Source organism: Orbicella faveolata, unplaced genomic scaffold, assembly GCF_042242905.1.
Source record: "Orbicella faveolata isolate gen_17 unplaced genomic scaffold, um_ofav_v1 contig_34, whole genome shotgun sequence".
NCBI classification, from domain to species: domain Eukaryota; kingdom Metazoa; phylum Cnidaria; class Anthozoa; order Scleractinia; family Merulinidae; genus Orbicella; species Orbicella faveolata.
In genome coordinates, this window is record NW_028301563.1 from 7155312 (window position 1) to 7182500 (window position 27189).

The 27189-nt window shown below is 38.9% G+C and overlaps 2 protein-coding genes, 1 non-coding gene and 1 pseudogene across 4 annotated transcripts in view; 2 read left to right on the forward strand and 2 right to left on the reverse strand.

The window, feature by feature from the left end:
- Positions 1-474: 474 nt before the first annotated feature.
- On the reverse strand, positions 475-5762 carry LOC149104471 (uncharacterized). Its single transcript, XM_089272236.1, has 4 exons — positions 5692-5762; positions 4399-5343; positions 3912-4194; positions 475-576 (listed from the first exon to the last, which is right to left on the reverse strand). Exons 1-4 carry the CDS (start codon positions 5760-5762, stop codon positions 475-477), a joined length of 1401 nt encoding a protein of 466 aa, XP_089128362.1.
- A 2055-nt stretch (positions 5763-7817) lies between these two features.
- Trnal-uag (transfer RNA leucine (anticodon UAG)) lies at positions 7818-7899 on the forward strand. Its single transcript has one exon. It is a non-coding gene; the product is annotated as a tRNA-Leu (tRNA).
- A 1493-nt stretch (positions 7900-9392) lies between these two features.
- Positions 9393-11662, forward strand: LOC149104473 (uncharacterized). The gene has a single exon (XM_089272194.1). The coding sequence runs from the start codon at positions 9539-9541 to the stop codon at positions 10601-10603; it is 1065 nt and encodes a 354-aa protein (XP_089128320.1). The 5' UTR covers positions 9393-9538; the 3' UTR covers positions 10604-11662.
- Positions 11663-15988: 4326 nt separating this feature from the next.
- The window catches only part of LOC149104474 (uncharacterized), a 20204-nt pseudogene continuing 9003 nt past the window's right edge, over positions 15989-27189 (reverse strand). The window contains exons 11-16 of the transcript XR_016201196.1: positions 25588-25678; positions 24954-25327; positions 24304-24426; positions 23376-23498; positions 21120-21251; positions 15989-17392 (exon numbers count right to left, since the gene is read on the reverse strand). The product of XR_016201196.1 is annotated as an uncharacterized LOC149104474 (transcript). The remainder of the gene's footprint in view (positions 17393-21119; positions 21252-23375; positions 23499-24303; positions 24427-24953; positions 25328-25587; positions 25679-27189) is intronic.

Genomic DNA, 27189 nt, shown 5'->3' on the forward strand with positions numbered 1-27189 from the left:
AAGAAGTAGCTGACATTAGAGTGGCCTGGCGACATGCAGTATCTTCAGGAGTCGGGAGGGCTGAGAATACCAGAAATGACCAGCAGGCCTTGAAAAGAACCTGAAAGAAGACCAGGGCTGCCTCAATTGCAGCGCCATCCTCCTTCGTCTGCGTTATTTGCAACAGAGACTGCCACTCCAGAGTGGGACTCTATAGCCACTCGAGACGATGCTCCGCATCGACATAGCGCTACACCATCGTCTCCCGAGACGAACGGCTGCCGACGACGACGTTCGTTTCATTATTTCCTTGTATTTGATGTATTGTTGTAAGTTAATATAATATTAGTATTAGAATTTTAGGTTTAGGATCTTAGACATTTTATTGGAATTATTGTACCTGATGATTTTTTTACGGTGTATCAATAATGATTATTAAAGATCAAAAGAGAAAGAAAGATGACAATTTTAAGATAGGCGTCATCTATTCACTTCCTAGAGCGAAAGAAGTATTTCCAAACACTTCACCCGCAGCGACGACAGGCGTTCAGCAAAATGAAAATGGCGATCAAGGGAAAGCAGCCTCTTCTGTTCAAACTAAAAAGAGTAATTCAGAAATTGTTAGAGAGAAAGAAGAAAAACTCCGGTTCTGTCCCCAAGAGATAGATATGGACAAAATTTTGGACGACTTTCCCCTATGCACGTAGAATTCTATTGTGAAGTATGTTAGAAACTCTGTTAAAAACATTCAAGATTCCCCTGACTACATGGTGATGAAACCGTTTGACTGTGGTGCGAATTTTTTTTTTTTTTATTGAAGGATATATACCTCCACAATGTTTTAGTCGAGCACCACAAGGGAAGCAAGACCTTTTGCTTCAGAGGCCTTTGCTATCGAAGTCTGCGGAAAAATGAATCCCCGCGTAACAATAGGTTAGCAATTTCCACTAAACAACCCTATATGTCCCTGCATCATCTTGCACCTGTGTACCTGGATCTCTAGGGTTTTTATAATCATGCTGTGGGCCTAATGTATCTTGTTTCTCATTACTACATGACAAAAACGAAATCTATTCCTGACTAGTAGAATTCTACTAGTATACTAATGCAAATGCTGCAATCTGATTGGTTGAGCTACTCGTATACTATGGCCATTAGAGTGCGGTGGCTGTCGGTCGTCCACGAATGCGACGTTTTTATCGTTTTTCCGAATTTTTGGCAGAAAGTTTAGATGTAAATGGATCATTAAATTCCTGAGACGACTAAAAGAAGGATAATAAGAGTTTCTTGACCTTAAAATCATGAAATTGTTGAGTTAACGGGTGCGCGCGCGTAAACACCTGCAAATTTACCAAGGACATTTCAATACCTGCGATTTTGTTATAGTGTGAAGTTCAATAATGCGTACAAAAATAATTGGAAACCGTTATTTGCGTTAATTTCAGTTAGAATTCTACTAAAACAATTAGATTATTCGCTCTCGATTTCTATGAGGCGATAGTTGATTCGGCCTTCGGCCTCATCAACTATCACCTCTCTCGAACTCATAATCTAATTGTTAATTATTTGGTTTGCACCTCCCTTCCCCAGCAGTGGCACAAGCCTAGAGGAAGAAGCATCTCATCAGAACCATTGATGAACATGGTTTTTAAGAAACCCAAATTAGCACTTCAGTACAAACGTCACCTGGCATTTCTTGTTCATTGTATCGTGCAATTAAGACAGCCCCAAAGATTGAAGGTTTCAAAGCCCATTTGCAAAAGTTGAGCAAGAATTGTGGGCGCAGTGCGTACATGAATGCTGAGGGTGAAAAAGTACCGACCAGAGTTAGGCCTGCACCCTTGGGAGGATATTTCAGCTATCAAATGGCACCCACTGAAGGAAACTTCAAAGTTGCATGCAATGTTGACTTTTCCAAGCAACGTAACAGTGACAGTGTTCCCATAACAATTTATCCATCTTTACCAGTATCTTATTTTCCCCCCTGTTTATTGTCACATGGTGCCCTTCACAACATCAGTAATTTTATGCTTCCTTGAAAATAAGTGAACAGGAGGATGCTGTTACACTCGGTATGAAACACAAACACAACGCAACAATAGCCGATGGTGGAGTGAAAGCAGATCCAGATCGACAGCTTCAACATTTGGAGACATTTTAAATCGAAAATCTATCAGTAATTCTTTTCTTAAGCGGCTTGTTAGGGACATGAATACCTCTGGAAACCTAAGAAATTTGCCAGAGCCCTTGTTAAACGGTATTGAACATGAATGTAAAGCCCGCCTGATGAGACAAAGGACACCCAATAGGAAATTGCTGAAATTAAATAAATAAATAAATAAATATACATTTATATAACGCCATTTTCCACCAATTGTCCATGGCGCTTTACAATACTTTAACATTAAAATCCTAATTCTTTAAAAACCTAAAATCCTAAATCCTAAAAGTTAAAATCCTAAGAATTAAATACGCTATATAATACAATTAGACTACAAATAAAAAGTAAAAAACTACAAATCAAATGCACGCTTAAAAAGATAAGTCTTAAGATTAGCCTTAAAAACTGCCTCTAATGATGAAAGTCTGATCTGGAGGGGTAGTTTATTCCAGAGCCTTGGTGCCGCCACGGAAAAAGCCCTTTCATCATACGTTTTAAGATTTGCTCTAGGCTCATCAAGCAACCTGTTGTTTGAAGATCTTAGTGTCCGACCAGAAATGTTAAATCGCAGTAGGTCTCTAATGTAATCAGGGGCCAGTCCATTCAGAGCTTTGTAAGTTAACAACAATATTTTGGAAATAATCCTAAAATGAACTGGCAACCAATGTAAGCTCCCTAGTATTGGTGTGATGTGTTCCTGCCTTCTAGTCAAGGTAACAAGGCGAGCTGCTGAGTTCTGTACAAGCTGAAGTCTATTAATCAGATACTTTGGGAGACCATACAGTAGGGCGTTACAATAGTCCAAACGCGATGTTATGTAAGCGTGAACAATAGTCTCAGTAGTACTCTGGGATAGGTATCGCCTAATTTTAGCTATACTACGAATGCGGAACAATGCGCTCTTGCAAGTTATTTTAACGTGTTCTTTGAAATCCAAACATTGATCGAATGCAACTCCTAAACTCCTGGCCTGTTTACTAGACTTGATTACTTCATCACCAACTCGTATATAGTCGAGGGGTGGTCGTGGACGATATTTAGAACTAATAACCAAAAGTTCAGTCTTATCCCGATTTAACTTAAGTTTGTTGCGCAGCATCCAGTCCCCAATGTCCTTAACACATAATTCTACGGCCATCTTTGAGCTTGATAGATGATTAGGACAGTTGGACGTAAACGACAAGTACAACTGTGTGTCATCTGCATAGAGATGAAACGGTATGCTATGCTTTCTGGCTATGTCACCCAGCGGACTTGTATAAAGGGAATACAACAAGGGTCCCAGTACAGAACCCTGTGGTACCCCGTAGGGTAAATTCTTCTTTGACGATTCAATTCCATTAACAGAAACAAACTGATCGCGTGAGTGAAGGTACGAATGAAACCAATTAAGAGCAGTGTTCCTAATACCAAAGCGACTCTGTAGTCTAGATGACAAAATCGAATGATCGACAGTATCAAACGCAGCCGATAAATCGAGCAATAGTAATATAACCGATCTGTTATTGTCAATAGCCTTCAAAATATCATTTTGAACTCTCACAAGAGCAGTCTCTGTACTGTGATGAGATTTATATGCCGACTGAAATTCTTCTAATAAGCCTTCATTATCATTAAGGTGGTCCATTAATTGTGCTGCAACTGCTTTCTCCGTAACTTTGGATAGAAAATATAAATTCGAGACAGGACGAAAGTTAGAAAATAGTTCATGATCAGCTCCACTCTTTTTCAACAACGGCTCCAACATGGCAACCTTGAATCTATCAGGTACTTGGCCACTTGTAAGAGACAAGTTAACTATACGAGTGATCATTGGAAGCAGATAATGACGGCACCCTTTGAACACTGAAGATGGAATTGGATCAAGTGTACAGGACTTTGAACACAGGCGATTCACGAAACCAGATACGACCTCCTCAGTGACCAGTTTAAATTCACTTAGCAGCTGACCAGCTCGACAGCTTTCAGACTCAGCATTGCATGAAGTAACTTGACCGTCATTCAGAGTTCCATCAACTTTGTCAAGATCATTGCGGATTTTAACAATTTTGTCACTGAAATATTCAACGAATGATTCGGACAGAGAACAGTTATTAGGCCCAGATGGATAACGCTGGACTGGATTGGAGTGCAGAAGCTTCTCTATTGTCTTAAAAAGAAGTCCAGAGTTCCCTGAGTTTTCCTGGATCACTGATGAATAAAATGTGTGCTTCGCGGAGGCAATCATGTCATTAACAACACTGTTCTGAAACACATACCGTTCTCTATCTGCAGGTAATCTTGTACGTCGCCAGTTACGTTCGAGCTTCCTCCTTATGTTCTTTTGAACACTAATGTCAGTTGAATACCAAGGCGCACAAGGACGAAGAACTACCTTACGGGTCCTTTCGGGGGCATAAACATCAAGGGTGGACTTCAAGACCCGATGATAGGAATCAACTAACGAATCCAAATCACGCCGTGATTCATCAAACAAGGACGAATTCATGATAGTGTCATTGAATTCAGCATAATCAGTCGAACGCAGCTTCCGGTGGCGAATAGTTTTTGTTGGAAATTGTGGTTTGTGCAATAATAAATGCATAAAAATAGCGTAATGATCAGAAATCAAAGGGTCATGAACCATAACATTGTCTATAAGTTTACACTGATTTCTAGTAATGATTAAATCCAAGATATGACCACTTGTGTGAGTCGGCGTAGTCACCCATTGTTTCAGATCGAAAGACGCTATTAGGTCACAAAAATGCAATGCGTTGACATCACGCGAAGAATCCACATGTAGATTAAAATCACCGACAATTAAAAGCTCGCCTGATGCTGTGGCCAATTCCTCAAGCAGGAGAGAAAATTCACGATAAAATGTTGACAAAGGCACAGATGACGGTGGGCGGTAAATAATTATCATCCTGATCATCTTTGAGGTCTTGAAACGAACATCCAAGAATTCGAACGACTGGAAGGAAGTGTTCCACTCACTATTTTTGCATTTAATATCCATACTTTCTTTGAAAAGCAAGCCGACACCACCACCTCTCGATTCCCGTGGAATGTGGATAAAATCATAACCAGTGGGACATAAATCACCAATCTCAACACAATCAATATTTCCAGGTCTGAGCCACGTCTCCGTCAAAGCAAGAAGATCAATATCCTTGTCAACAGCAAAGTCTTTCAGTACGCTAGATTTATTCCTTATTGACCTGGAATTGAGCAAACAAAAGTTGATCGCGTGAGAAGTATCCTGGGTGTTAGCAACTTGTGAGATCTGCACCTTCACGAGATTGTCGCGATTAAGCAAAGATGCAAATTTCGAAAAACGATCATTTCGATTTGAAACAACCGTCCTTATGCTCCTCTGCTTCGTTCGTGACTTCGCCCATACACCTGCTCTACATCCTCTTGTCCGAAGCAAACTGAAATCCTTTAAGACCGAAACCAGATGAAAAGGCAAACGAGCCGGCGAAAAACGCCGCACTGATAACAACTCACTTCTTGAATATATAATAAGTTGTGGCGACCGAAACGAATGATGATATAATCCAACCGACCTTGAGGTAGTTTCTTGGTTAGATTCAGGTCCTGGATTTGAAGATATATCAACATGCACTGTCAAATCCATGACAAAAGGTTTCGAGGGAAGAACTAAACAGGTAGACCCATGCTTAGCCTGTTTTGAGCATGGTTGGAACACTTCAAGACTACTGAGCTCTTGCCGTCTTATAACCACGTGAGATCCAACCAGGCTAAATTCACGTCTAAAATTGCCAGGAAGAAAACCATCGGAGAAACATCCATGACTATCTTCGAAGCAGAAGTGGTTAAAACCAGAGTGAGTCCATCCATAGGGCGAAAAATCATCCTGCAAACACCAAAAAATGCCCCTGCAAACACCGAAATGTCATGCCCAAGACAGCATGTGCTGGTGATAGTCAATTTAATCTGCAGCTGAATGATGGCTTCCCAGTTTTAAAGACAAACCACAAATTCTATTATCAGGTTTAAGGGCAAATGGGAATAACAGAGGCAAGGTGGTGCCACTTTGTTACCTACACATTTCAAGGGATGGTCATTAAACGTATTTACTATAATGCAGACTTTGTTACCACTATGTTGGTAAAATTAGAACAGTTTTTCTTTAAGCACTTTGCTAAATATTTCAAGGCACTACCAGTGCCAGTTGAAGTGTGTGCTGTCCCAACAACTGGCACAGTCACTGTTATGGCAACATTAGCAAGCGGTATCAGTGGATGACAAATTACTTCTACTTACTAAAGTAAAGTTTTAAAAGGACACCTCCCTGATATTTAGAGATACAAACCACCTACTAATTATTACAAACAGTCCACATTTGAGTCAGACTACCAGCTAAAAACAGTGGAATAGCTTGATCAAAAACGTAGAAGTTTTTCACCTTGTTTATGGCACTTTCTACATGAATTCGCTCTGATGCTATTTCTTGAGTGGTAATGACTTTTAAAAGGGTCTGTTGACTTCGCAAACCAAGAAACGGGGGGATGTTTAGGCCGCCAACACCAATAGGTTCAAAGAGGTCTTTACATATTTTATGGCTCTTGTACTGTGCAAAAGTAAAGAGGATGGGCTCTAACATTTGATCTCTGTTCCATCAATAATGACCCTTGTTTTGGGGTATTTGTCCTTGAATGACTGGGGCATTGCCTTGTCTATTTTCTGTCTGTCCGACCAAATGTTGAGGTAGCCCAATTTTAAGTACGAAAAATTGACCCAGGAAATGCAGATTCTGTTTGCTGTGGAAGCATGCACTCTGAATCTGTGGGCCAAATCAAGTTCAAATAACGCAAGCCTCATTCTGACAGGGACCATAAAGAAGTCATCCAGGGTACTGAGTTTTCGATGCCCTGGCACCAATCCACATCACTTGATACTGAAAATTCTAAATCTTCTGTAGTGCTGTTAGCATAAACAATGTTCTCACCATTCTCACCTGGGTTTAAAACAACTTTTAGCAACTAGAAGGGTTTTACAATTTGGAAATCCCGTGTAAAAATTGATGTCCGAATCAGAGTCTTTAATCTTGTCATTCCAAACAGGCTGTTGAGAAGCTCGTCGACGTTCTTCAAAGGATGCTTAATTTCTAGCGGTAGAGACTTTATTTGTTTTTCTAGCTTTGCAATATATATATTAATGTGCGCGCAAATCGCTGATTTCGTCCGAAGCGGAGGATCGCTGTTTTCGCTCACGCTACGGAAGATTGGCATCTCAACTGCTGAAGAGGGATGTTGCGACCGCTTACGTGACGCCTTCCTTTTGGGAGATGCTGCATCATCTATTAAATATCGGCCACCTGTCAAACTTTTACAAGAAACAGTTGGCTTAAAATGTAACGAACAGATCTTAGTTCGTTCTGGGGAGATACATCCCGCCAAATTTTTATAAGCCAAGCCTAAAACGAAAATAGGATGAATGAACAACGACAACAAGAAACACAACAAAACAAAACAAAACAAAACAAAACAAAACAAAACAAAACAAAACAAAACAAAACAAAACAAAACAAAACAAAACAAAACAAAACAAAGCAAAGCAAAGCAAAACAAAACAAAACAAAACAAAACAAAACAAAAACCAGTTAATTACTAGAAAACGAGGGCGAGTAGTCTTATTATTAAATAATATCAAAACTGTAAGAAGAGCTGGTAGCGTGGCCGAGTGGTCTAAGGCGCTGGTTTTAGGCACCAGTCATTTCGATGGCGTGGGTTCGAATCCCACCGCTGCCACACCATTATCTTTTGTGAAAAGTCACTAGCCAAACGTATCTCCAAAAATCTAATAAACCTGTAGAAATATTGTCGTAATATACACAATGATGCCTTTAAAAACTTTAGCACTATAGAAGGAAATTTTTCTCCCTACTCATTGTCTCGTAATTATGCTGCAATACATTTTGCACCGAAAGCTACCCATTGAAACACCCCTTTAGATGAACACGTCTAGCAACGCTTTAGTTACAGGAAGCATTACATAAAGTCAAGAGAAAAAGTTCAAAAGTAAAAAAAGTAAAAATACGAAGTGCAATCAAGGTTCACTCTATGGGTAAACAATTATTACTGCAACGAAAACCTTGGGAAATACTCAAAGAATTTTTCGAAGCCGTTTAAGGCAGCGTCTCGCGCAATTTGTCTTGCGATTGGGGAACAAACTTCCCTAGCGTATAACAAATCTTTATAAGATCTTTGTATTATTTTAATAAGCAAAAACCATCAAATCCTACTTTTGTATACAGGCATACCGTAAACTGCTGCTTATAAAGCCCTCCGGGTATAGGCCCATCTACCAACAAAATGACCAAAAAATACATCCGGTTATAAGCCGCCACCTCCGGACATAACTCCCCTCTAGCTTTCCTTGTTTTGAATTTCTTTTTATTATGATGTTTTAAAGCTTAATTACCATTAAATGAAAAACATGTTTCCATCAACATGTACAGCTATAGCTCATTTCGAAACCTTTTTTTTTTTAAATTCCGGTAGTAGCCCCCTCGGACATAAGCCCCTCCGTTTATCAGCTCATCTAAAAACCCTTACGAAGTTGTAGAAGCCCTGGGCTTGTAAGCGGCCAGTGGTGGATCCAGATCTTGAGCTAAGGGGGGGTGGGGAGGGGGGTTGCTTGCTCTGCTGGCTTTTCTTCTCTCTGCGATTTTTTCTTTTTATACCCAAAGTAAAGAGGGGGGGGGGGGGCAGGCCTCCCCTAGATCAGTTTACGGTACTTAAAGATGCAATAAAATAATAAATAATGCATGATTAATTGTATCAGAGGATAGAGCGAGAGAAAGTGTCTTGAAACTTTCAACGCGATGTTGGCAGTAAGTCTTCATGTGTTTGGTTTCTATCTTTCTCTCCTTTAAAATGGCCATGGCTATAGAAACTACATTTAAATTGTGGTGTTTGGTTTTACACTGGGTGAACTTGTAATCTCGCTAATTAGGCAACTGAAAAGTGGACAATTATTTCCGGCTAGATAGTCTGATTATACGGGGATAATCTTGTAAAACACAGCGTCTAGATTATTCAGGGCACTACTTAGTTTGGAAATATATATGTTTCAATAATTTCAAACAGTGGCTCTGCTGCTTAACGCACCAATCTTTATTTCATGGCAGGTGTTATTTTAATAGTATTGCTAACTCGTTAAATTTGCAGTTTAATTTAATTGTACAAAAAGTAAATACAGGAAAACAAAGCTCTTTCTTTGTTTGATTAGTAGTGACGGGGAGAGGATATAAAATGAAAATATGACGGAAATTCAGAACTTTTCTAGAACCTTGTGTTTGCTCCCATCCAAAGACGAACAACGATATTACACCATCGTATTCTTCTGTCTCAGTAACAAAAGATTCTCCTTCCTTTTAGCTTTGCAATGGAGAGAGTCTTTGAGAAATCATTGTGTCTTGGAACTGGAATACCTTTTGCGCTGCTGTCAATAGTCATTTCTGTTCCTAATGCAATTGTGTTGACCGCGTTGTACAGAAATCCTCTTCGCTGCTTCAGGAAAACGTTCTCGATAGTTTTGGTGTTCATGTCAGCGGTTGATCTGTATGTTGGAATCGTGGTTTGCTCCTCAGAAGCAATAACTCGATTTTTGTGCGCTTTTGGTGATAAAAAAATCACACAAGAAGGCGACATTGCTAGAATATTGGGTTACATTGGAGTTAACAGTTCTATTCTGTTGGTGACGGCGATGTCAGTGGATCGCTTCGTGGCTGTAGTGTTTCCTCATTTCTATCTTCACAAAGTAAAACCAAGGAAACTTGCTTTATGCAACACAAGCATAGTGGTTTTTTCATCGATTTTTGCCTCAATCCAACTGACTGGAATTCCAATTGATGTTTACCTTCTAATAGATATACATTTGCACACGACATTTCCTCTTGTGACGACCATTTTAGCCTACACGGGGATATTCTTCGTTTTAAGAAAACGCTCCCGAGTTGATTTTCAAAGGCAAACATCCATGCCCAGCAACCCAACACTTCTCGATAGGAGACTATTAAAAACTGCCCAAATGGAACGAAAAATTGCTACAACTTCGTTTCTCATTTTACTTTTCCTAATTACCTCAATCATCCCATATTTTGTAGCAATTCTTCTAGAAGCAAACTGCAATGGTTGCCGTGGTGGAAAGTGGTTGTTCGCGCTCAGAGAGTCACTATCAGTATTTCTTTTTCTTAATTCAGTCGTTAATCCTTTCTTAACTGCATTTCGTATCAATGAATTGATGCATTCCGTAAAGATTGTCCTTGGTCTAAGAAATCAGCATGGTTTAAGTAGTTCTGGTAGTTTTTTTTCCGCCAACCTCAGTAGGCAATGTTGTTTCTTTGTGAACAATATGTTAATCAAGGATTTACCGAAAAGTGTCCGTCAGCTGCGTGGCACTTGGGTAAAGACTTGCATGAAAGTGTTCAATAAGAATAATCACGAATAAAAGTGACATATATCGGGTAAAGTTCCCAGACGTTTCGGGATTGGCCCTTCAGCAGTGGAGAACCATGTTCGTTGAAATCAGTGCAGCGTTTGCATACGCCATGGATCTGAAATTGAAATTAAAAAAGTAAGTCGGAATTTAGGCCGCGCAGATGACTGGTGGCGAGTTTGAAAATCAAGCGCAACTCCAACCGCTTTTGTTGGGAGGTCACGCCGCGGAGCAAAATTCCACGAACAAGGACATCGTCAATAGAATGTCCAGCTGCGTTAAAATGCTCAGTGACGGGAAAACCAGACAGGTTTTTCTCGATGCTCTGAAGCCGCGTGAGTATTAATCAGTTGATTTGGGAAGACTGGTAAAATGTGAACGACAAACGACCATTAAAAACTCTAACTGCAGAAAATACGAAGCTAAGTGGACCACTCTCTGCATTTGCGATTTTTTTTCCTTTGTACTTTTTTGCACAAATGTTACAATGCCTGTTTTAATATTCCCAATAACGAATGTGGCCGTGGTGCCATGTTTATTATTTCTTTGAGTTTCTGTACTTCATGTTGTAATTATTTTTTGCATTGTCCTTCTGTGTAATGTAGCCTAAAATCTTTAGCGATATAACGTAATTTACGTTAGTTTTAGTGCTAGTTGCTCGTGTGCGTTATTTTTAGTGGTGTGGTTGTTAATTTTTTCTTTTGGTTTTTGCTTTAAAAAGGTGATAAAAAGCATTGTCAGCAGTGTACAATTAAGAATTTATTGTATTAGCTTCAATTTTGTAAGTGAGCAGGTTAAATGAAAATATTGTAAGTAATGTAGAAATCAAATTGTCCTTTAGTTTGTAGTAGTTTGTATTGTAAGTACGGCAGCATATAATTTATCACGCTGTTATTGTAAGATAGTTGTGTGCTGGTATGTAGATTCGTTGGTATGCAGGTTACGTTATTATGCTAAGAATCGAATATTTAAGGAGTTTGTCTGTTAGGAGTTGTCACTCGAAGGCATCACCGCTTTAGATCGCTTCATTCTAGAAATTTTGTTGTAGTAAAGTTTACGTGTTTTTGTTTAGTACATTTGTTGTATTTATAACTATCCTAGGGCTACTTATGTTTATTTTTTTTTTATCAATAAACGAGATGCACCCCCCACCCCACCCCCACCTATGCGACTGGTGTTTTCTTACTTGTACTAAGTTAGAAATTATTTTGGTTTCATTTCACTGCAGAGTGATTAGACAACAAAGTTTTTTGTTGTGTGTCAATAAATAAATGTTAAAAAATAAAAACCAAAAAAGCTAGACTAAAATCCATGCAGAAGCTAGATTAAAAAAAAAGAACTTTTTGGACAAATGCACGAATATTCTTTGTATTGAGGAGACGATCCCGAATCGATTTACAGAGGCAAACCACTATTCTTAGGAACCAACCGGTCAAGAGTTTCGTCGCAAAATGGAGCAAAACCTTGTAAGAAATTCGTTTCAAAATAAGATAATTTAGTTTGTGTGTAAACTTGCCCTGATTTGTCCCATTTGGACTGATCTATGCACCCACCTTAGCCTCTGATCAGTCTCTCTTGTTTTCGGATCTTTTTTGCGCAATCATTGCTGCAAGAGCCCTGTTGTAAGTGCCTTGTCTGCGAGAGCGCCTTGCTTCACCCGCGGAGTATCTCACGAGGGCGGCCAAGCCGAAGTTCTCGTGACCGCGCCGCCAAAACAGAGCACCCTCTAGCGAAATCCCGTCAATCGCGTTGGATGATGGAAATATTAAACAGTTATACGTGGGAGGCGCGGTGGCCTCATGGTTAGTGCGTTCGACTCCAGATCGAGCGGTCTGGGTTCGAGCCCTGGCCAGGACATTGCGTTGTGTTCTTGCGTTGTGTTCTTGCGTTGTGTTCTTGTTCGCCTGCCACCCAGGCGTGTACGTGGGTACCGGCGACTTTAATGCTGTGGGTAACCCTGCGATGGACCAGCATCCCATCCAGGTGGGAGTAGAAATATTCCTAGCTCACTTCATGCTACGGAAACCGGGATAAGCTCCGGCCTGACGGGCCACTTGACTCATATGCAGACTTTACTTACCAATACGGATTTACTGTGCGCATTGAGGATTTTAACTCTGTTGGTTACCTCAACGAACACAAGCAGTGAATTAAATAACAATTGCCTGCGTTTAAAAATGGAAGCCTTTCTTATCAGCGCTGATTTCTTAGGGGTGAGAACTCCGAGATAAAGGCGACTAAGGTGATCATCCTCACAGTTATCCGGGTACCTTTTAGGAAAAGCTTGTCAGAGAGTGTGAAATTCGAAGCTATCGTCTGTAATGCTATCTAAAGTTTAGAACATTCTAGTAAACGGTAAATAATTAGTAAATAAATAAAATATTAAAGGGTAAACTGACTCTGAACCACGCCCTCAGAAACAAATGTTTTTACTTGGTGTTTATTGCAGCAATTAGGATTTGTTGATCAAAATTCATTACGATTATCCTAGTCTTTTTCACTTCTCGCTCAGTTCTCTCCTTGTAGATTGTCGGCTTATCCATCATCTTGGACTGGATATCTGTTTTGATAAATACAACTACCATATTCCCTGCAGGCGCTTCTCTTAGAGGGAATTGGCCCGGCCTTGAGAATTTCTGTCATAATACCGAACTTCCGTGTCATATGTTTCCTCGACTGAATTTAACCTAGAACTTACAAATAAATTTTGATCTATCACTATTTCAGTTCAAGTACACTATTACTGCATGACTGGACGTCAATTTTCGTCGCTGCGCCGTCATCACTTCGATTTGCCCGAGACGCATTTCTTGAAAGGTTTCCATTGTTTACTGCTAAAAAAAATGATCGTTTCTGAAGCGATCCGTGATATACAGTTAAACTTAAATAGTTAAGCCAGCTGTTAGCATCTTTAAGAATGGTTTTCATTTGAGAGTCGTGAAGGAATTGGTCTTGCATTACAACGCTAAACGATTGGATTAAAAAAACTCGCCCCACTTTTTCAAATTAAGAACGTAAATAACAGATGTTTTGAAACTTCAAAACGCCATTGAGGTCACTGAGAAACGAAAACGTCTCTATATATCTAGCCTTTCCATGTAATTATCTTTTTTTTTACGATAACTGCAGAGATTCTCGCGCTCATTGGCTAATTATCATTGTCAATAATCGGACAGACACATGAATTTATAATTTATGCAATGCGTCAAGAACGAGAGCGGACAATTTGACAATTTGTTATCGTAAAAAACAATTAACGTCAGTTTTTCATGGGTCTGTCCTATTATCGACACTGAATTTCGTCATAACATTGTCAAAGTAGTCTGCAGATCCACAGCTACTTTGACAATGTTATGACGAATTCGTGATCAATAACAGGACAGACGCATGAAAAACTGACGTCAATTTGTTAAGTTTACGTAGTTTATCTGAAATACATGCGAAATAATTTTTCTTTTTCTTTTGAATTTCTTTCCTATACGTTCCCTCTTATTGTTTTTAACACGAGAGAATAAAATTCATATCTTCTAACAACCGTGCATTTTTTTTTTATATAGACAAACTGACTGTTGCAACAACCAACAGTGAAAAAGTGGAAAATGACGTCATCAATATCCTCACAAGCGAGGATATGGAAAATACGCCACTTGGGTACCGAATGTAGTTTGAGCGGTTGGTTTATTTTCCAGTAAGTAAAACACTCGTGTTTATATCATAAATCGTAATTATAACTAAACTGAATAACGAAGACGTCTTCTCGTTCCGTATATACTACTGTACTGTAGTTTCATTTCCTTTCAAAGCTCATCCTGATAGACTTCCTCAAAGGTAACTGATCCACATTGAATGAGCTATTAGCAATAATCACCTTGTGCCATTATGTTAGCCTATTATAAGCAGGTGCTCGAGTAACAATAGGAAACGAGTTCGAGTTGACGCGCGTGTAGAAGTCGAACGAATCCGCTGCACGAGAGGTCCACAAAAATTATTGTTAGTTCCGTTATCAGCATGAAAATTTTCCACTGGCTGAGAGCGACCAAAGGAAATAATTCAAGACTTCAATATGTCAGACTAGTCGCGTAGGCCTCATAATTTGTAATGAAAAACCTGTTTTGTTCAAAACTCTTTCATACCCAGTTGCGTGCAATTTCGGTCGATTAAATAGAATTTTAGCGCAAGGGTGTTGGGGCGACAAAAATACTTGCCGAGGATTTTACGCACAAAGAGAATTGAAAAGAGTGATGCTGCTAAGGCAAATGTTGTTGTCGTTGAGAAAAGAAAACAAACATATAAAGTATTCCGAGATGCCCCGATTACGCTGCTCTCAGCGCTAAACTTGCTTTTCACCGAGACATCTTTAACTGTTATTCGATGAAAAAGGAGCTTTCTGGAAAACTGTAAAAATCTTCTTACAGAACTCGACAAAGTGTTATTACAATTTACGACAGCTCGGATTATTAGGAGACATTAAGACAACATGTAACGTAATGTTGCAATTTGCGATAGGTGCGTTAGAAAAAAAAACAAAACAACAAAACAAAACAAAACAAAACAAAAAACTGCAACTAACAATGTGTAAGAAAACTTTTGGCAGACATTTTTTTTTGGCCCATTACTACTAGGTGAAGGTAATGTCTGCATACTAGCCGAGTGGCCCATCAAGCCGGAGCTTATCTCTGCTTCTGTAACATGAAGCCACTATAGGAGTAAATCTACTCTTGTCTTGTCCACGAACACAACACAATGTCCCAGGCCAGGACTCGGACCCGAACCGCTTGATACGGAGATGAGCGCACTAACCATGAGGCCATCGCACCTCCCTGGCCCATTATTAGGCAGACGACTAATTAACCTGACCATGGCAGAGAGGGGCGGGGCGGGGGGGGGGGGGGAGGGGGCGGTGTCAAGATTACGTCTCACGGAAAATAAATGGGGCCTTTCACAATTCACGGGAAGTAAAATCGGCATTTCACGTTTTACGAAAAAAAAAATGGCATCTTTGCATAACTCCCAGGGACTCAGCCTTGTTATTTAGATTTCTTTATCATTCGCCCACTTCTTATTCTGGGCTCAGCAAAAAGAAATTCGAGCAAGAACATGACGGGGGATGATTGTCCTGTCACGGCGTCGCAATATTGTTAATTACGGTCGAAAATAATAGAAGAAACAACCAGAATCACAGTTCACGACGAATTAAATACTTTTTTATCATTTCACGGAGAATTGTTTTGAAAAAATACGGTTCACGGCTTCTAATGATATCACGATTCACAAGAAGAACACATTTCACGGGAAAAAAATTAGGCCATTCGCGAATCACGAAAATACCCTTCACTACCCTCTAACCAATGTTCTGTTTCTTCCATCACGAACAAAAAAAAATAGATAAACTGACAGTTTTCTGAATATCTTCTTTAATTAAGTTACTCAATCTATTTTTTCAATAACGCTATGTATCTTACAACAAATTCGTCTTCAATTTCTAGCGATATTACCAAGTTTTGTTCTTTAACGTTCTCTCTAGTCGCTCTTTTCGTCGGCCACTGTTTAAATCACATGAACCTATTTTTATTTCATGACTGTGAAGCGCGGACTCAATCTGGGCACACCGACTAAAGAAAAGCGGCGGGAACATGCATATGACCAGTGTAGTATGGTGTTGTGTCACAGTAAAAGTAAAGCAGTACTGAATGTCATCTCAAGTCTCCTCGATACGGAATACGCAAGAAGCACTGACTCGTCCCCTGGCACCACTTGTGTCGTGGAGGGTGATAGTCGAGGAACATGCAGTCCGCGTGATACTATACTCCGCGGACTCGTTCAAGGGAAGCTTCAAGTCAGTAAGTAACATTAGCGTTGTAGCCTGCGATTCTCTTAATCAATTTTCTATGCTGTTCCAGATGTTAAGCTCTTCCTATGTTTTAACTTGTGAATCGACATTCCGAAGAAAATACGCAAAAATGTATACGAAATATGGTGCCCTGTAGACTAATCATTAACTACCTTCTATTTCTTTGTTTTGTTTTTTTTTGTAGTTGTTGTTGTTTTTGGAACTCAAGTAATTACTTCTGAACCATGTATTTATTACAAAACTGATTATATGCCCTCAGTAAACCTCCAAAAACCACGTCATGGATTAATTATATTCCATATTCGATATTAAGAAAAACTGAAAATTATGATAAAATGTATAATTTTTAGCCGTATAACATTTAATTTTTTCTAGTGTTTACTCTAGTACAGGTATACTCAATGTAGGATAACGATTGATAAACGATGTGTACCACCTTAAACTAAATCAAGATAGAGCATTATTTCTTTTTTTCAGTACCGAGGTGGACTGAAGTATCGACGTTTCTGAATCACTTGTAATCGTCTTGCTTTCTTTGATAAAAATTTGAGGTTTACTCACTGCGTTCATGTAGGAACTGTATTTTTTGACTTAGTTACTGCCACAATAGCGAAGATTACAGATCGGTGTACCGTTGAAGTAATACACATAGAAAGAGCCGCAGTTTCTCAGTTGAATGTTTGTAGACCAGTAACAACAGTTTGAATTCCAGTGAAAGCAGACCTGCCTGGTGACTCTTCCATCAGCCACTGTAGGATGACCACCATTTAACCAGCCAGTTGCATAAGTGTTACACCTGTTTATAGGTGGACACGAAGTAGGCATTCTAGTTCCCGCAGCCCCTTGAAAACGGAACCAGCCAGGACCAAGTCCACTGTCACACAGGCCGTGGTCGTTGCCGTAAGTGACCTTTCTGTCAGCACTGGTTAAAGATTGATAGTTTTGACATTCTGAGAAACAAAGATTTTTATCTGTTAACCAAGCTGAACTTCAATTTGGCGATCAGTTCACAGTGACGTCAATTTGCAATTACATCATTACAAAGAAATTATAGGAGGTCAGTCCACCGAGTAAGTTTAAGAACACCGAAAGTACGTTTAACTGTAGATCTCGTGTAAATAACTATGTGGGCTTGACAACTATACATGACAAACAAACTGAAAAGTTTAAACAATGTTGTGTTTGTTTATGCATACATTCTGTTCTTATTCAGAGTTTTTGTAATTTCTTAATATTGGGTGAGATCATATAGCACCTTACCTTAAATCCATTAAAAATTGAAGTAATAATGACAAAAAATAAATCTGGCCCTTTACCCACATAGGGTTATGGTCGAAGAAGAAGAAGACAAAAAATAAATAAATAAATAAATGAATAAATAAATAAATAAATAAATAAAATGAACATAGCCCTAAAAGTAAGACGTCGCGCTGGTCACTTGATAGTGCTGTTAAATGACCGAAATATGCAACAGACACCTTTTCGAGACTGTATGCAACTTTCTTCAACCAACAGCACTTGTTGATTTTTAGTTTTCTACTGAAATACGTGTCCCTAGACCGTCTTACGAATGCAGAAGGCAAACATAAAATTTATTTCGTTTAATGAAGAATACCTTTTTCAGCGAAAACGGTCAATGCGCAGCAAAAGGTATATATCTTTAAGACATTAAAAAATGTTCAAGGGGCTGCACAGGATATGTTTGGTCAGTTCCAACTCATTTTAGCGCCTCAAAGTACACGCAAGCAATACGCTTGTGCTTTAGTTAAGCAATAGACCACTCTTTCTATGGGTTTACTGGCGCAATAAACCACGCGGGATGTTGGGTGAACACGAGAAAAGCTTGTAAATCATTCGCCTAACGGCGACAAGCTTTTCGAGTGTTCTCCCAACATCCCAAATGGTTTATTGCGCCGGTAAACTCATAGAAAGAGTGGTCTATCGCTTTTAGGTAATAACTATGGAAAAAGTCTGTCAATGAGAGGAAAATGTATTTTACTTTCGTGATCAAGTTGCTTATTCTCATCACATTCATGAGATGATGCAACAAACCAATCATAGGACTGAAAGAACGAAAGCACTCAGCGCCGGACACGAAATCCGCAGAGCAAAGCGACGAAAATATTTCACGCTAAGAAAGTGTTAAGAAAGGAAAGGAAAAGGTTATCCGTGAAAGGCAAAAAGTATATTAAGAAACACAAAAGTATTCTGACGGGAAAATGCAGGGATTCGTAGGTGTACTGATCGGTCATCGCGAAAGTAAAAGGCTGTACGAAAAGTGTGCAAATAGTCACTTCGTGTGCTTGGCGAAGTGATTCAACGCAGTGTTTAACTATAACTTTCCAAAGTTTTGCGAATGGAATAAAGGTTAGTTACAGAAACGCTGCCCCCGAAATTTATTCAGAATTTACTTACTTATGCTGAAGGCTATGAAGTCCGTGTTTCTCTCTGTATTTTGCTATACGAAAACTATACTGCTTGAAAGCTAAGCTTATGGAAACCAAATTCATATATCGTGTTATGCATGCATGCATTGAGTTTAAACTTAAAATTTCTGGTAGAAAGAAATCTTTTCCCTGCTTTTGTGACAACCTAAATTGATCAGTCTAGCCCCCTTGACTTCGTCCTCCACAGACCGTGAAAAGCACCGAAAAAGGGGTTTAATAAATCTTCCTTAATTTTTGCCGTGGAAAAAAGATAAAGCTTTATACGACGACCAACTTCTGGTCCTTTCTTTCCTTACAAATTTCCATGTATATGCTGAATGAAAAATCATTCGTATGATTAATATCTCTGCCAGTGAAAGGTAAAACTGTTTGTTACATTTGTTATCGCTAGAGTTCCGAGTTCTCAAGTTCCCTGCTATAGATCGGGAACCGTGATATACCGGTATAATTGAACATAGGTTTAGCAACTCTAGAGACCAATTGACCAATCACGTGCGTAGCGTAGTATCTCAGTTATTTTATAAACAAATATATAGCTTTCTCGAAGTAAAGCTACGGCAGTCTCGAAGATATGATATCCGTGATAACGTGATAAGAAGCAAAGTGCTGTACGTGCAAACAGTTCTACTGAATCAACCAGTCGGGCGGCACAATATAAGTGCACAATTCAAGTTTACGAAATATGTTAGACTTTTCCCCTCGAAAGCCAATACTTAGAGACTTTAAAACATATCTTGCAATAAAAATGAGTCGCTACAAAGTGTAAGGATATGGAAAATTATAAAAAGAGGTGTGAAACTCTGCGAAACGACCTGTAGATGACAGCGGTGACCATGAAGAACTATGACCTCTAACATTTGCAAAAGCACTAACACTGTCTGCCGCGGGATCCACTCAGTCTACTTAAAATTCCTCCTAATAACAGAACTTGAAGTTCCCCTCATAAACACATGTGAGGCAAAGAAAGGTGGAGAGACCAAAAAGAGAACGGCAAATGTACAAATGCCACAAACCGTAGGAGTGCTGGAGTGGTGTAGCCCCGTCAACCCCATTTTACACTGGACAGACCATGAGCTTTTGAAATTTCCTCCTTCACTCCCACAAGTATTTGATAGTTGGATTGCAAGGACATCCTGTCCACGGACTAGACTCTAATGGCAGCTTCCTGCTCCGGTTTTAGATTGATGTCATTGTCGTTTGGGGAAAGATCTTTCTTGGCGAAACTTTTCCCAGTCATGCAAGGTAAAAAAGTCCTACCATTTTTGTTCAGACCAAAATTGCGTATTATTATTTTTTTTCTAGCTTATTTTTTTTTATATTTGGAAATGGTAAACAACTCGATAGCGATCTCTTAACGAAAGCACCACATTTCTGCCGAGTAAGTATTAGATCTGCGCGATTCTTCCGCTTCCAAAATTTAAGATTGAAAACCGAACAAACAAAAACACCACGTGACTTAAAGAAGAATAGACCCCATAGGAAATTATCACTCTGAAAATGTTATTTTGCGTGAATTCCCAGCACTATCCTCCTTTTGATTTCTAGTTGAACTAGAGCTTTCTTCTCTTTTGTCCATCCAGCGAATTAAAAGGTATTTAGTCTTTGACCATAGAAGACCAAGAGTAACAATAACAAGGTCAAAGCAAGTTTGTTTAGAGAAATATCGATGATAAATAAAATGCCATTCATTGTTTCTGTTTTACAGACCTCTTAAGTAGAGATCAAATGCTGTTTTTCGCTTCAACATTTATTTCGCAAGGAAGGGAAAATCAACAACAATTGCAATTAACACTGAAAAAGGAAGCGTCAATTCTGAATTTCTAGAACATGATTCGGTGTATTAAAGCCAAATGTGTATTCTGTTGTGTCATCTCCAATAGGTAGGAGTTTATGGTCACCTGTGCATGTTTTCATGGATAGACATAGAAAACGTGAGTTTGTTTGTTTGTTTGTTTTTTATCTGCAAACTCTAAAAAACCCTCGAAAGTCAATCTTAGTAAATTCAGGCTAGCTATTTAAATAATTTTAAAATTTATCCCCTATACCTTCGCTTAAGATATTTTGGTAATGGAAATCAAATTTGACAAGTATCATTTTGTAACAAAATGTATTGGAATATATCGCAAAATATATCTCATTTTGAAATAAAATATATTGCGCTTCTCTGTATCGCAGAGTTACAGCATTCCAGGCGTTGTACAGTAACACAGGATGAATGCGACATATTTACCTGCCACGAGCCTGCACGTTTTTCCATCTCCAGTATAAGGATGGTTACACGAACAACTGAAGGATCCAACAGTGTTTGTACATGAAGTTGAATTGTGGCAATCGTGTACACCGCTGACGCACTCATCGATATCTATAAGCGTTGAAAAACAAAAGTTGTGAGGCTCGTGTTAGTAACTTTTTGTTTGTTTGTTTATTTTGTTTTGTGTCTTTTTTTGTTTTCCTTTTCCTCAAGTGAGGTATTACCCTTGGCATGGAAAAGTGGAACAAATAACGTTATAGAAAGGGAGGAAGGTAGTCTGAGGATTGAGCGATTTCGTGGTGGCCACATATGAATTCCTAAACAGGTGCCAGTTGTTCAACTGGCGGATAACGCAATCCACCGGATAAATCACCTCACTTAGTTTTTACATGAATCTAATCACTAAATTTGTTTTGACAGCACTTTATTCTCTGGATTGCAGTTGTCCTCTGGATAGCGTTAACCATCCTTTGAACACCTGCCATTTGTAGGATGACTTGATTTCATCGATGATATGATGATTTGATGATTTTGAAAATAACTGGAGCATTTCACACACCCGAGAAAATTGACTCCTTGGAAATATCAACCCGATCTTGATGTAAAAAACTTTATATAATTATTGGTTATCGCTGTGGTACTGTTAAACTTATAATGATGCATTGCACATAGTGAGACTTTCTTCTGTACGAATGGCTTAATTCTGGTGATGTTCCTTTCACTGAGAAGCCTCTTGCGAATCTTCTTCTAAACATTTAAAACTCGTGCATATACAAATGTGTTATTTCAGAAAGTCGGAATCATCCGTCTAAAAATCTTTTAACATGATGCTCTGCAATTGAAGCTGTCAAAACCCTGCGCATCTTTCTTATAGCTTTTGGCTTTGCGACTTGTCCGGAAACTGAAGTAGATTTAACCCATTGACTCCAGTGCCGGACGTAACCGGCTGTGACAAGCGTTGGCCTTTGTTCCACTTCTAACGTCATCACCATTGACCAAAATTGATATCATCTATACTCAAGGTCTGCAGGAGGAAAATACATTTCCAATAATACCCACATCAGAGTGATCGGTTCAATGGAGCCTAAAATATGTACGAAAACGCTCGGAAATTTGAATGAAAATTTCGGAGCAAAATTTCCTGCGACTACGCTTGGCTACTCCGTGGTAAAAATTGGCCGTCTCGATGATGCTTTCTCAGAAATTTTTGAACTGGAAGCAGGTCCAGTGGAAGGTGAATCACTGCAGCAAAAAGATAAAAGGAGAAAAAGGAAAGGCGCATGCCCGAGCAAAAATGTCGTAAAACGCGATACTAGTGGAAAGAAAGGCATGCTGTCATGTTGCAAATGCCTTTTATTGCGAGACATTTTTAGAAATTAATATATCGAAAACTTTGCTAGGCTTCGCACTAGTTTGCTGAAGAAAAAGGTAGATTAACAACTGTTTGGGATAAATGGCCACAAATATGATGATTTTATTTGAAAATAAACCGTTAAAACATTAATTGAAATCTTCTTCAGGAAAGATGAGGATGAAAGTCCGCCATACTGAAAAATGACACTGACAAACTAAAAACAAACATAGACATAGACAGTCTGTACTGAGGTCGGTGATTGGGGAAGGCGGTGGGACAAGAAGTTTCGACTGAGCGACAAAGTAGTTGTCCACAGGATGACGATGATCGCAGGAAGGGCCGCGTGTAACAGGTATCATGACTATTAGTTTCACCTAAGACACGAACATTTTCTTGTTGGTCAGGAAACCTGGAACCCACAGACTGTTGAATGACAGGAAATGCCTTGCTCTAAAAGGACATTGCGTTTTCAGTTCTCCAAAATAATGTTTGTGTTTTACGTAGATTGGAGCTAATTTGGCTCATATCCAGGCTGAAATCTCCAAAATGTTCAAAAAACGCGCAAAAAACTCGGGAGTCAATGGGTTAACCAATTGAATGTCAATTAGTAACGTAAATAAGCTAACATGCTCGTGAAGTTGTGGGTGCTGAATGTTAATTTTCCAGTTTGTATTAAAAAACTGATCAGTACAACTTTGCCATCCCCAGAGTATCCAGCTTTACTTGAGCAACTGTGAGATCCTGGAGTGTTACTACAGTCAGCATTGATAACACAGCAGAAATAAATCATTTCAGTTTTAAAGTTCTTGTCATTTTATTACGACGACTCAGTCAAGCTGAGAACAGAAATATGCTAGAAATTTGTGACGATACTGACGTACCGCTGCAAGTTTTGCCATCTCCAGAATATCCAGCTTTACAGGCGCAAGTGTAAGATCCTGGAGTGTTACTACAGACAGCATTCACGTCACAGCTATGTGAGTTTGAAGAGCACTCGTCTACGTCTAAAACAAAGTTAAAGGAGTAAATATCGCACAAAAGTTGAGGAAGCCGCCGGGGAAAACGTAACAATTGGAAAAAAACATAACCAACCACGATTTTGGAGCAACTGGCAACAGTTTCAATCATTTTTAAACAGTTACACTATTCTACGGATCAATACCAGCACTTTATATCAATTAACGTTTCAATAGTGGCGTCACAAAGATGCGTTATCATTGATGGACAGATTTTGGTCATTCTCATGGCAAAATGGATTACCATAACAGTACAACCCATTTGGACCACCAAGAATTTTCTACGCTTTGAAACTACATGGACAATTTGGAAAAATTACTTATGTAAGGCATATTGAGAGCCATGTCAAATTTTTGACAATTAACGATGGTCCTGGATTCCCTTCATACATTTTTTTTTTCAAACTTTGCAAAATGTGCCTATTGCACTTCCACGATAAAAAATTGAGTTCACCAAGTTAATTTTGGAGTTATGAGCCCTTGAAGCTGAAATAAAGGGTGTTTTAAAAGGATGTTTTCTTTGCTATCATGGTAACCTATTTACAGTCATATAAAAGGAAGACAAAGCATCTTTAACAATAATTGAGCATTTTTAGACTGTTTTATTTTCACAGGAAGCTAACCAATGCTGCTGTGTACTAAATCATCTATAGGAGTGTGAAAATGACGAAATCTCGAAGCTGAGCTGCTAAGCGGTAATAAAATATCAAAAAATTATCAAGTTGTATTCTTCATTAATTTCCAAGCGCGTTTAATTTGTTCGTTCCCTGGCTTGTTGGTTTCTTTGACTTACCACTGCAGTTTTGTCCGTTTCCAGTATATCCAACTTTACACGTACAGGAATATGAGCCCACGGTATTCGCACAATCCGCATTGACGTCGCAGTTATGAGTATGAGTATTACACTCGTCCAGGTCTGCAACAATTTAACACAGCATTAAGCAACCTACATGTAGTCTATTAAGCCTAAATCTGTAACATTTCCTTGTGTTAAGGCGCATATCTTTTTTTTATTGAAATTATTCTTTACGGCTCCTACTCTCTTCCTCAAAAGAGTTATTAACAGTACGTTTCCTCCGCAAAACTAAATCCCATACGCGTGTCTCGGTCACTCAATCCACCGGTCAATCAGTTAATAAATCATGATCGATCAACGACACCTGTAAAACAAGTAAACTTGAGGCACTTATTGCATGGCGCGTCCTTCCAAGTGTATCCATGCCTCGCTCCTAGTGTGAGCACACAGTCTTGCCCGCCCTAAATGCGCGTTTGTTTTTTTAATGGAAATTATTATTGTTCGCAACTACTCATCTTTGCCTCAAAAGTGCTGTTAACAATAAACTCTCGCAGAAAAACTTACTTAAAAGCATACCTTAATCAATCGGTCTACCAATCAAACAGTTAATAAATGGCGATCGATTATGCCAACAATAGATTTCTCACCTGTAAAGCAAGTAAAGTTGAAGCAGTTACTGCATGGTAGTCATTCCAAGTGTATCCATGCCTCGTTCCAAAAGTGTGCACACAATCTTCGTTGTTCCAGTCGTTTGGTTGCTTTGGAGCCCAGAACCTAAAGCTGCTAATTTCTTTGTTTGTCCAGACAAAACAGCCTTCAACGCTGCGGTCATTCAGCCCTATCCAGGACTTATCGCCGTCATGACGGTGTTGAATAAACACATTCTCCTCCTGGTTGTGTACAGTCACCAGATCAGAGTCCATCGCAGAACAGTTTGACTCAGCGGTCAGCCATGAAGCGCATGCGGGACTCGTGAAGTAGCAATAACCACCAAAGTAGGTCCACCTTGGCTGACAAATGTCTGTAGATACAAAGAAATACACCATAAGTAAGAGAGGCTGATAAAGTGATTGTCCTGTAGCTGTGTTTTCAGAGACACCTATCTGTTTGTGTTACACGGTCACGCTTCCAATTTAACATGTTTTGCCCCCCTCACCCAAAATTTGGTTCCATTTTTCTTTTTTAAGATAAATCTCTGACCTTGAAAGAACAGAAGACCAAAACTCATACATCGCTGATAAAGGAAAAACTAAAACCAACAAGACATTTGTTTGTCCCTACCTGACAGAACAGTATATGAGATGGACAGAGGATCATACTTTTTCGCGTACAATTCCTTTATACAAACTCGGACACCGGTCCTGTTGATGTACTACAAGTAAGAATAAAACAAAATCAGTAGTGTCCAAGAAAAAAAAATTAACATGGGTACTACTTCACAATGGTTATTAGCATATTTCTAGTATATAATTTAATAAACCACGAAAAAAATTCCAAATCTCATAATTCGCTCAAAAAGAAAGCCTTAAGAGTGAATGCCTATAAAAATGGACCTAAATCGCCTATCAATGGCACAAGTCGAAAAATTGATTTTGCTTGTATTTTGTCCATAGATAGGTCCTAGTAAGAATAGAAACGGACCATAGTTAGTTTCTGCTAATACAGCTTTCTTTGGTAGAAATACGCCAAAAACGATTTCGACCCGATTGGGCTCAAAATCTACTTCCGGTTTTGCTGAATTTTCCGAATATTTGATTGCTTCGCGCTCCGCAGAACAGCTACTTGAGAATCTTTCAATGGATTTTATATTCAGTTCAGGTCTTCGTGGTATGACTGAGCGAAAAATAAAATAAATCAAAGTTAGTTTTGAGCCCGAAAAGAGATCAAACTGTCACGCAAAATTTTACAGTGTGTCGCAAGGGAATTATTGCATAAAAACATCGCCATATTTTTCTATGGGCTATAACTTTAGATACCATAAAAACACTTTCTAAGGGTCAAATATACACCCACCTGTTAGGCTATCAAAAAACATCTCTGGGCAAATGATTTCAAGTCGCCCGCCTTGGCCTGTGTTTCTCATATATTTTGCCCAAAATCCGCCCTTGGAATGTAAACAATTCCGTGACGCGGATAGCCACTCTCGAGTAAAATATTCGTTTCCAGCAATCCGATGAAAGCAATTTTTGAAACGTTGTGTAGATAAAATAATGGAAAATGTTTTGTTGTTGTTGTTGTTGTTGTTGTTTAAGTTAGTATAAATATATATGTTTTTTCATTTGCATTGCAACACCCACGACATCCCTGATAAAGAACGTTTCTACAGTACTCCGGGAAATGATTTTAACACTTGTTTATTTTATTGATTTCACTGATAACTTACAATATAGTGGCAGTTTTAGAGATACACTTAACCAATCCTCTATGGTTTATGGCAATTGAATCATTGACTGACAAATAAAGTCAAGTGGAAATACCATAATTTCTATAAACTACTAACTGCGTGGTGGCATCTCCGCTCTTCTAGCTGTGTAGAAAATTTGTACCTACACAATATGCTCAAACTCAGCTAGAAAACCCGGAATTTCTTGAATCGAATTAGCCCAGGAAGAAATTGCGTTTAAGTTTCGATCATACTGGGAAAAAATCCATCTTTTCTACTTTGGTTGTTTGATCAATTGACTGAAATTTGCAGATCATAACATTGGTAGACAAATGAACATTATAGTGGTCGATCTAGGACTAGGTTTACACTAAAGGAGTTTTTTTGGATTCGTAAAAGTTCCCGGATTCATCAATTTTAGAGTATTCGGATTAGTAGGGGTTTACAGTGAAAGGATATTCGGATTCTTAACCGTTTACACACGACGATAACTCCGGGAA

What these genes read in the sequence shown, in the direction of transcription:
- LOC149104471 (XM_089272236.1), bottom strand. Translation starts at nt 5,762, where the DNA reads ATGGATTTGACAGTGCATGTTGATATATCTTCAAATCCAGGACCTGAA. An exon ending in AACCAAGAAACTACCTCAAG is followed by an intron (nt 5,344 to 5,691) that starts GTCGGTTGGATT and finishes GCTCAATTCCAG; the next exon opens with GTCAATAAGGAATAAATCTA. An exon ending in TGTCTCTTACAAGTGGCCAA is followed by an intron (nt 577 to 3,911) that starts GTACCTGATAGA and finishes TACTCTTTTTAG; the next exon opens with TTTGAACAGAAGAGGCTGCT.
- LOC149104473 (XM_089272194.1), top strand. Translation starts at nt 9,539, where the DNA reads ATGGAGAGAGTCTTTGAGAAATCATTGTGTCTTGGAACTGGAATACCT.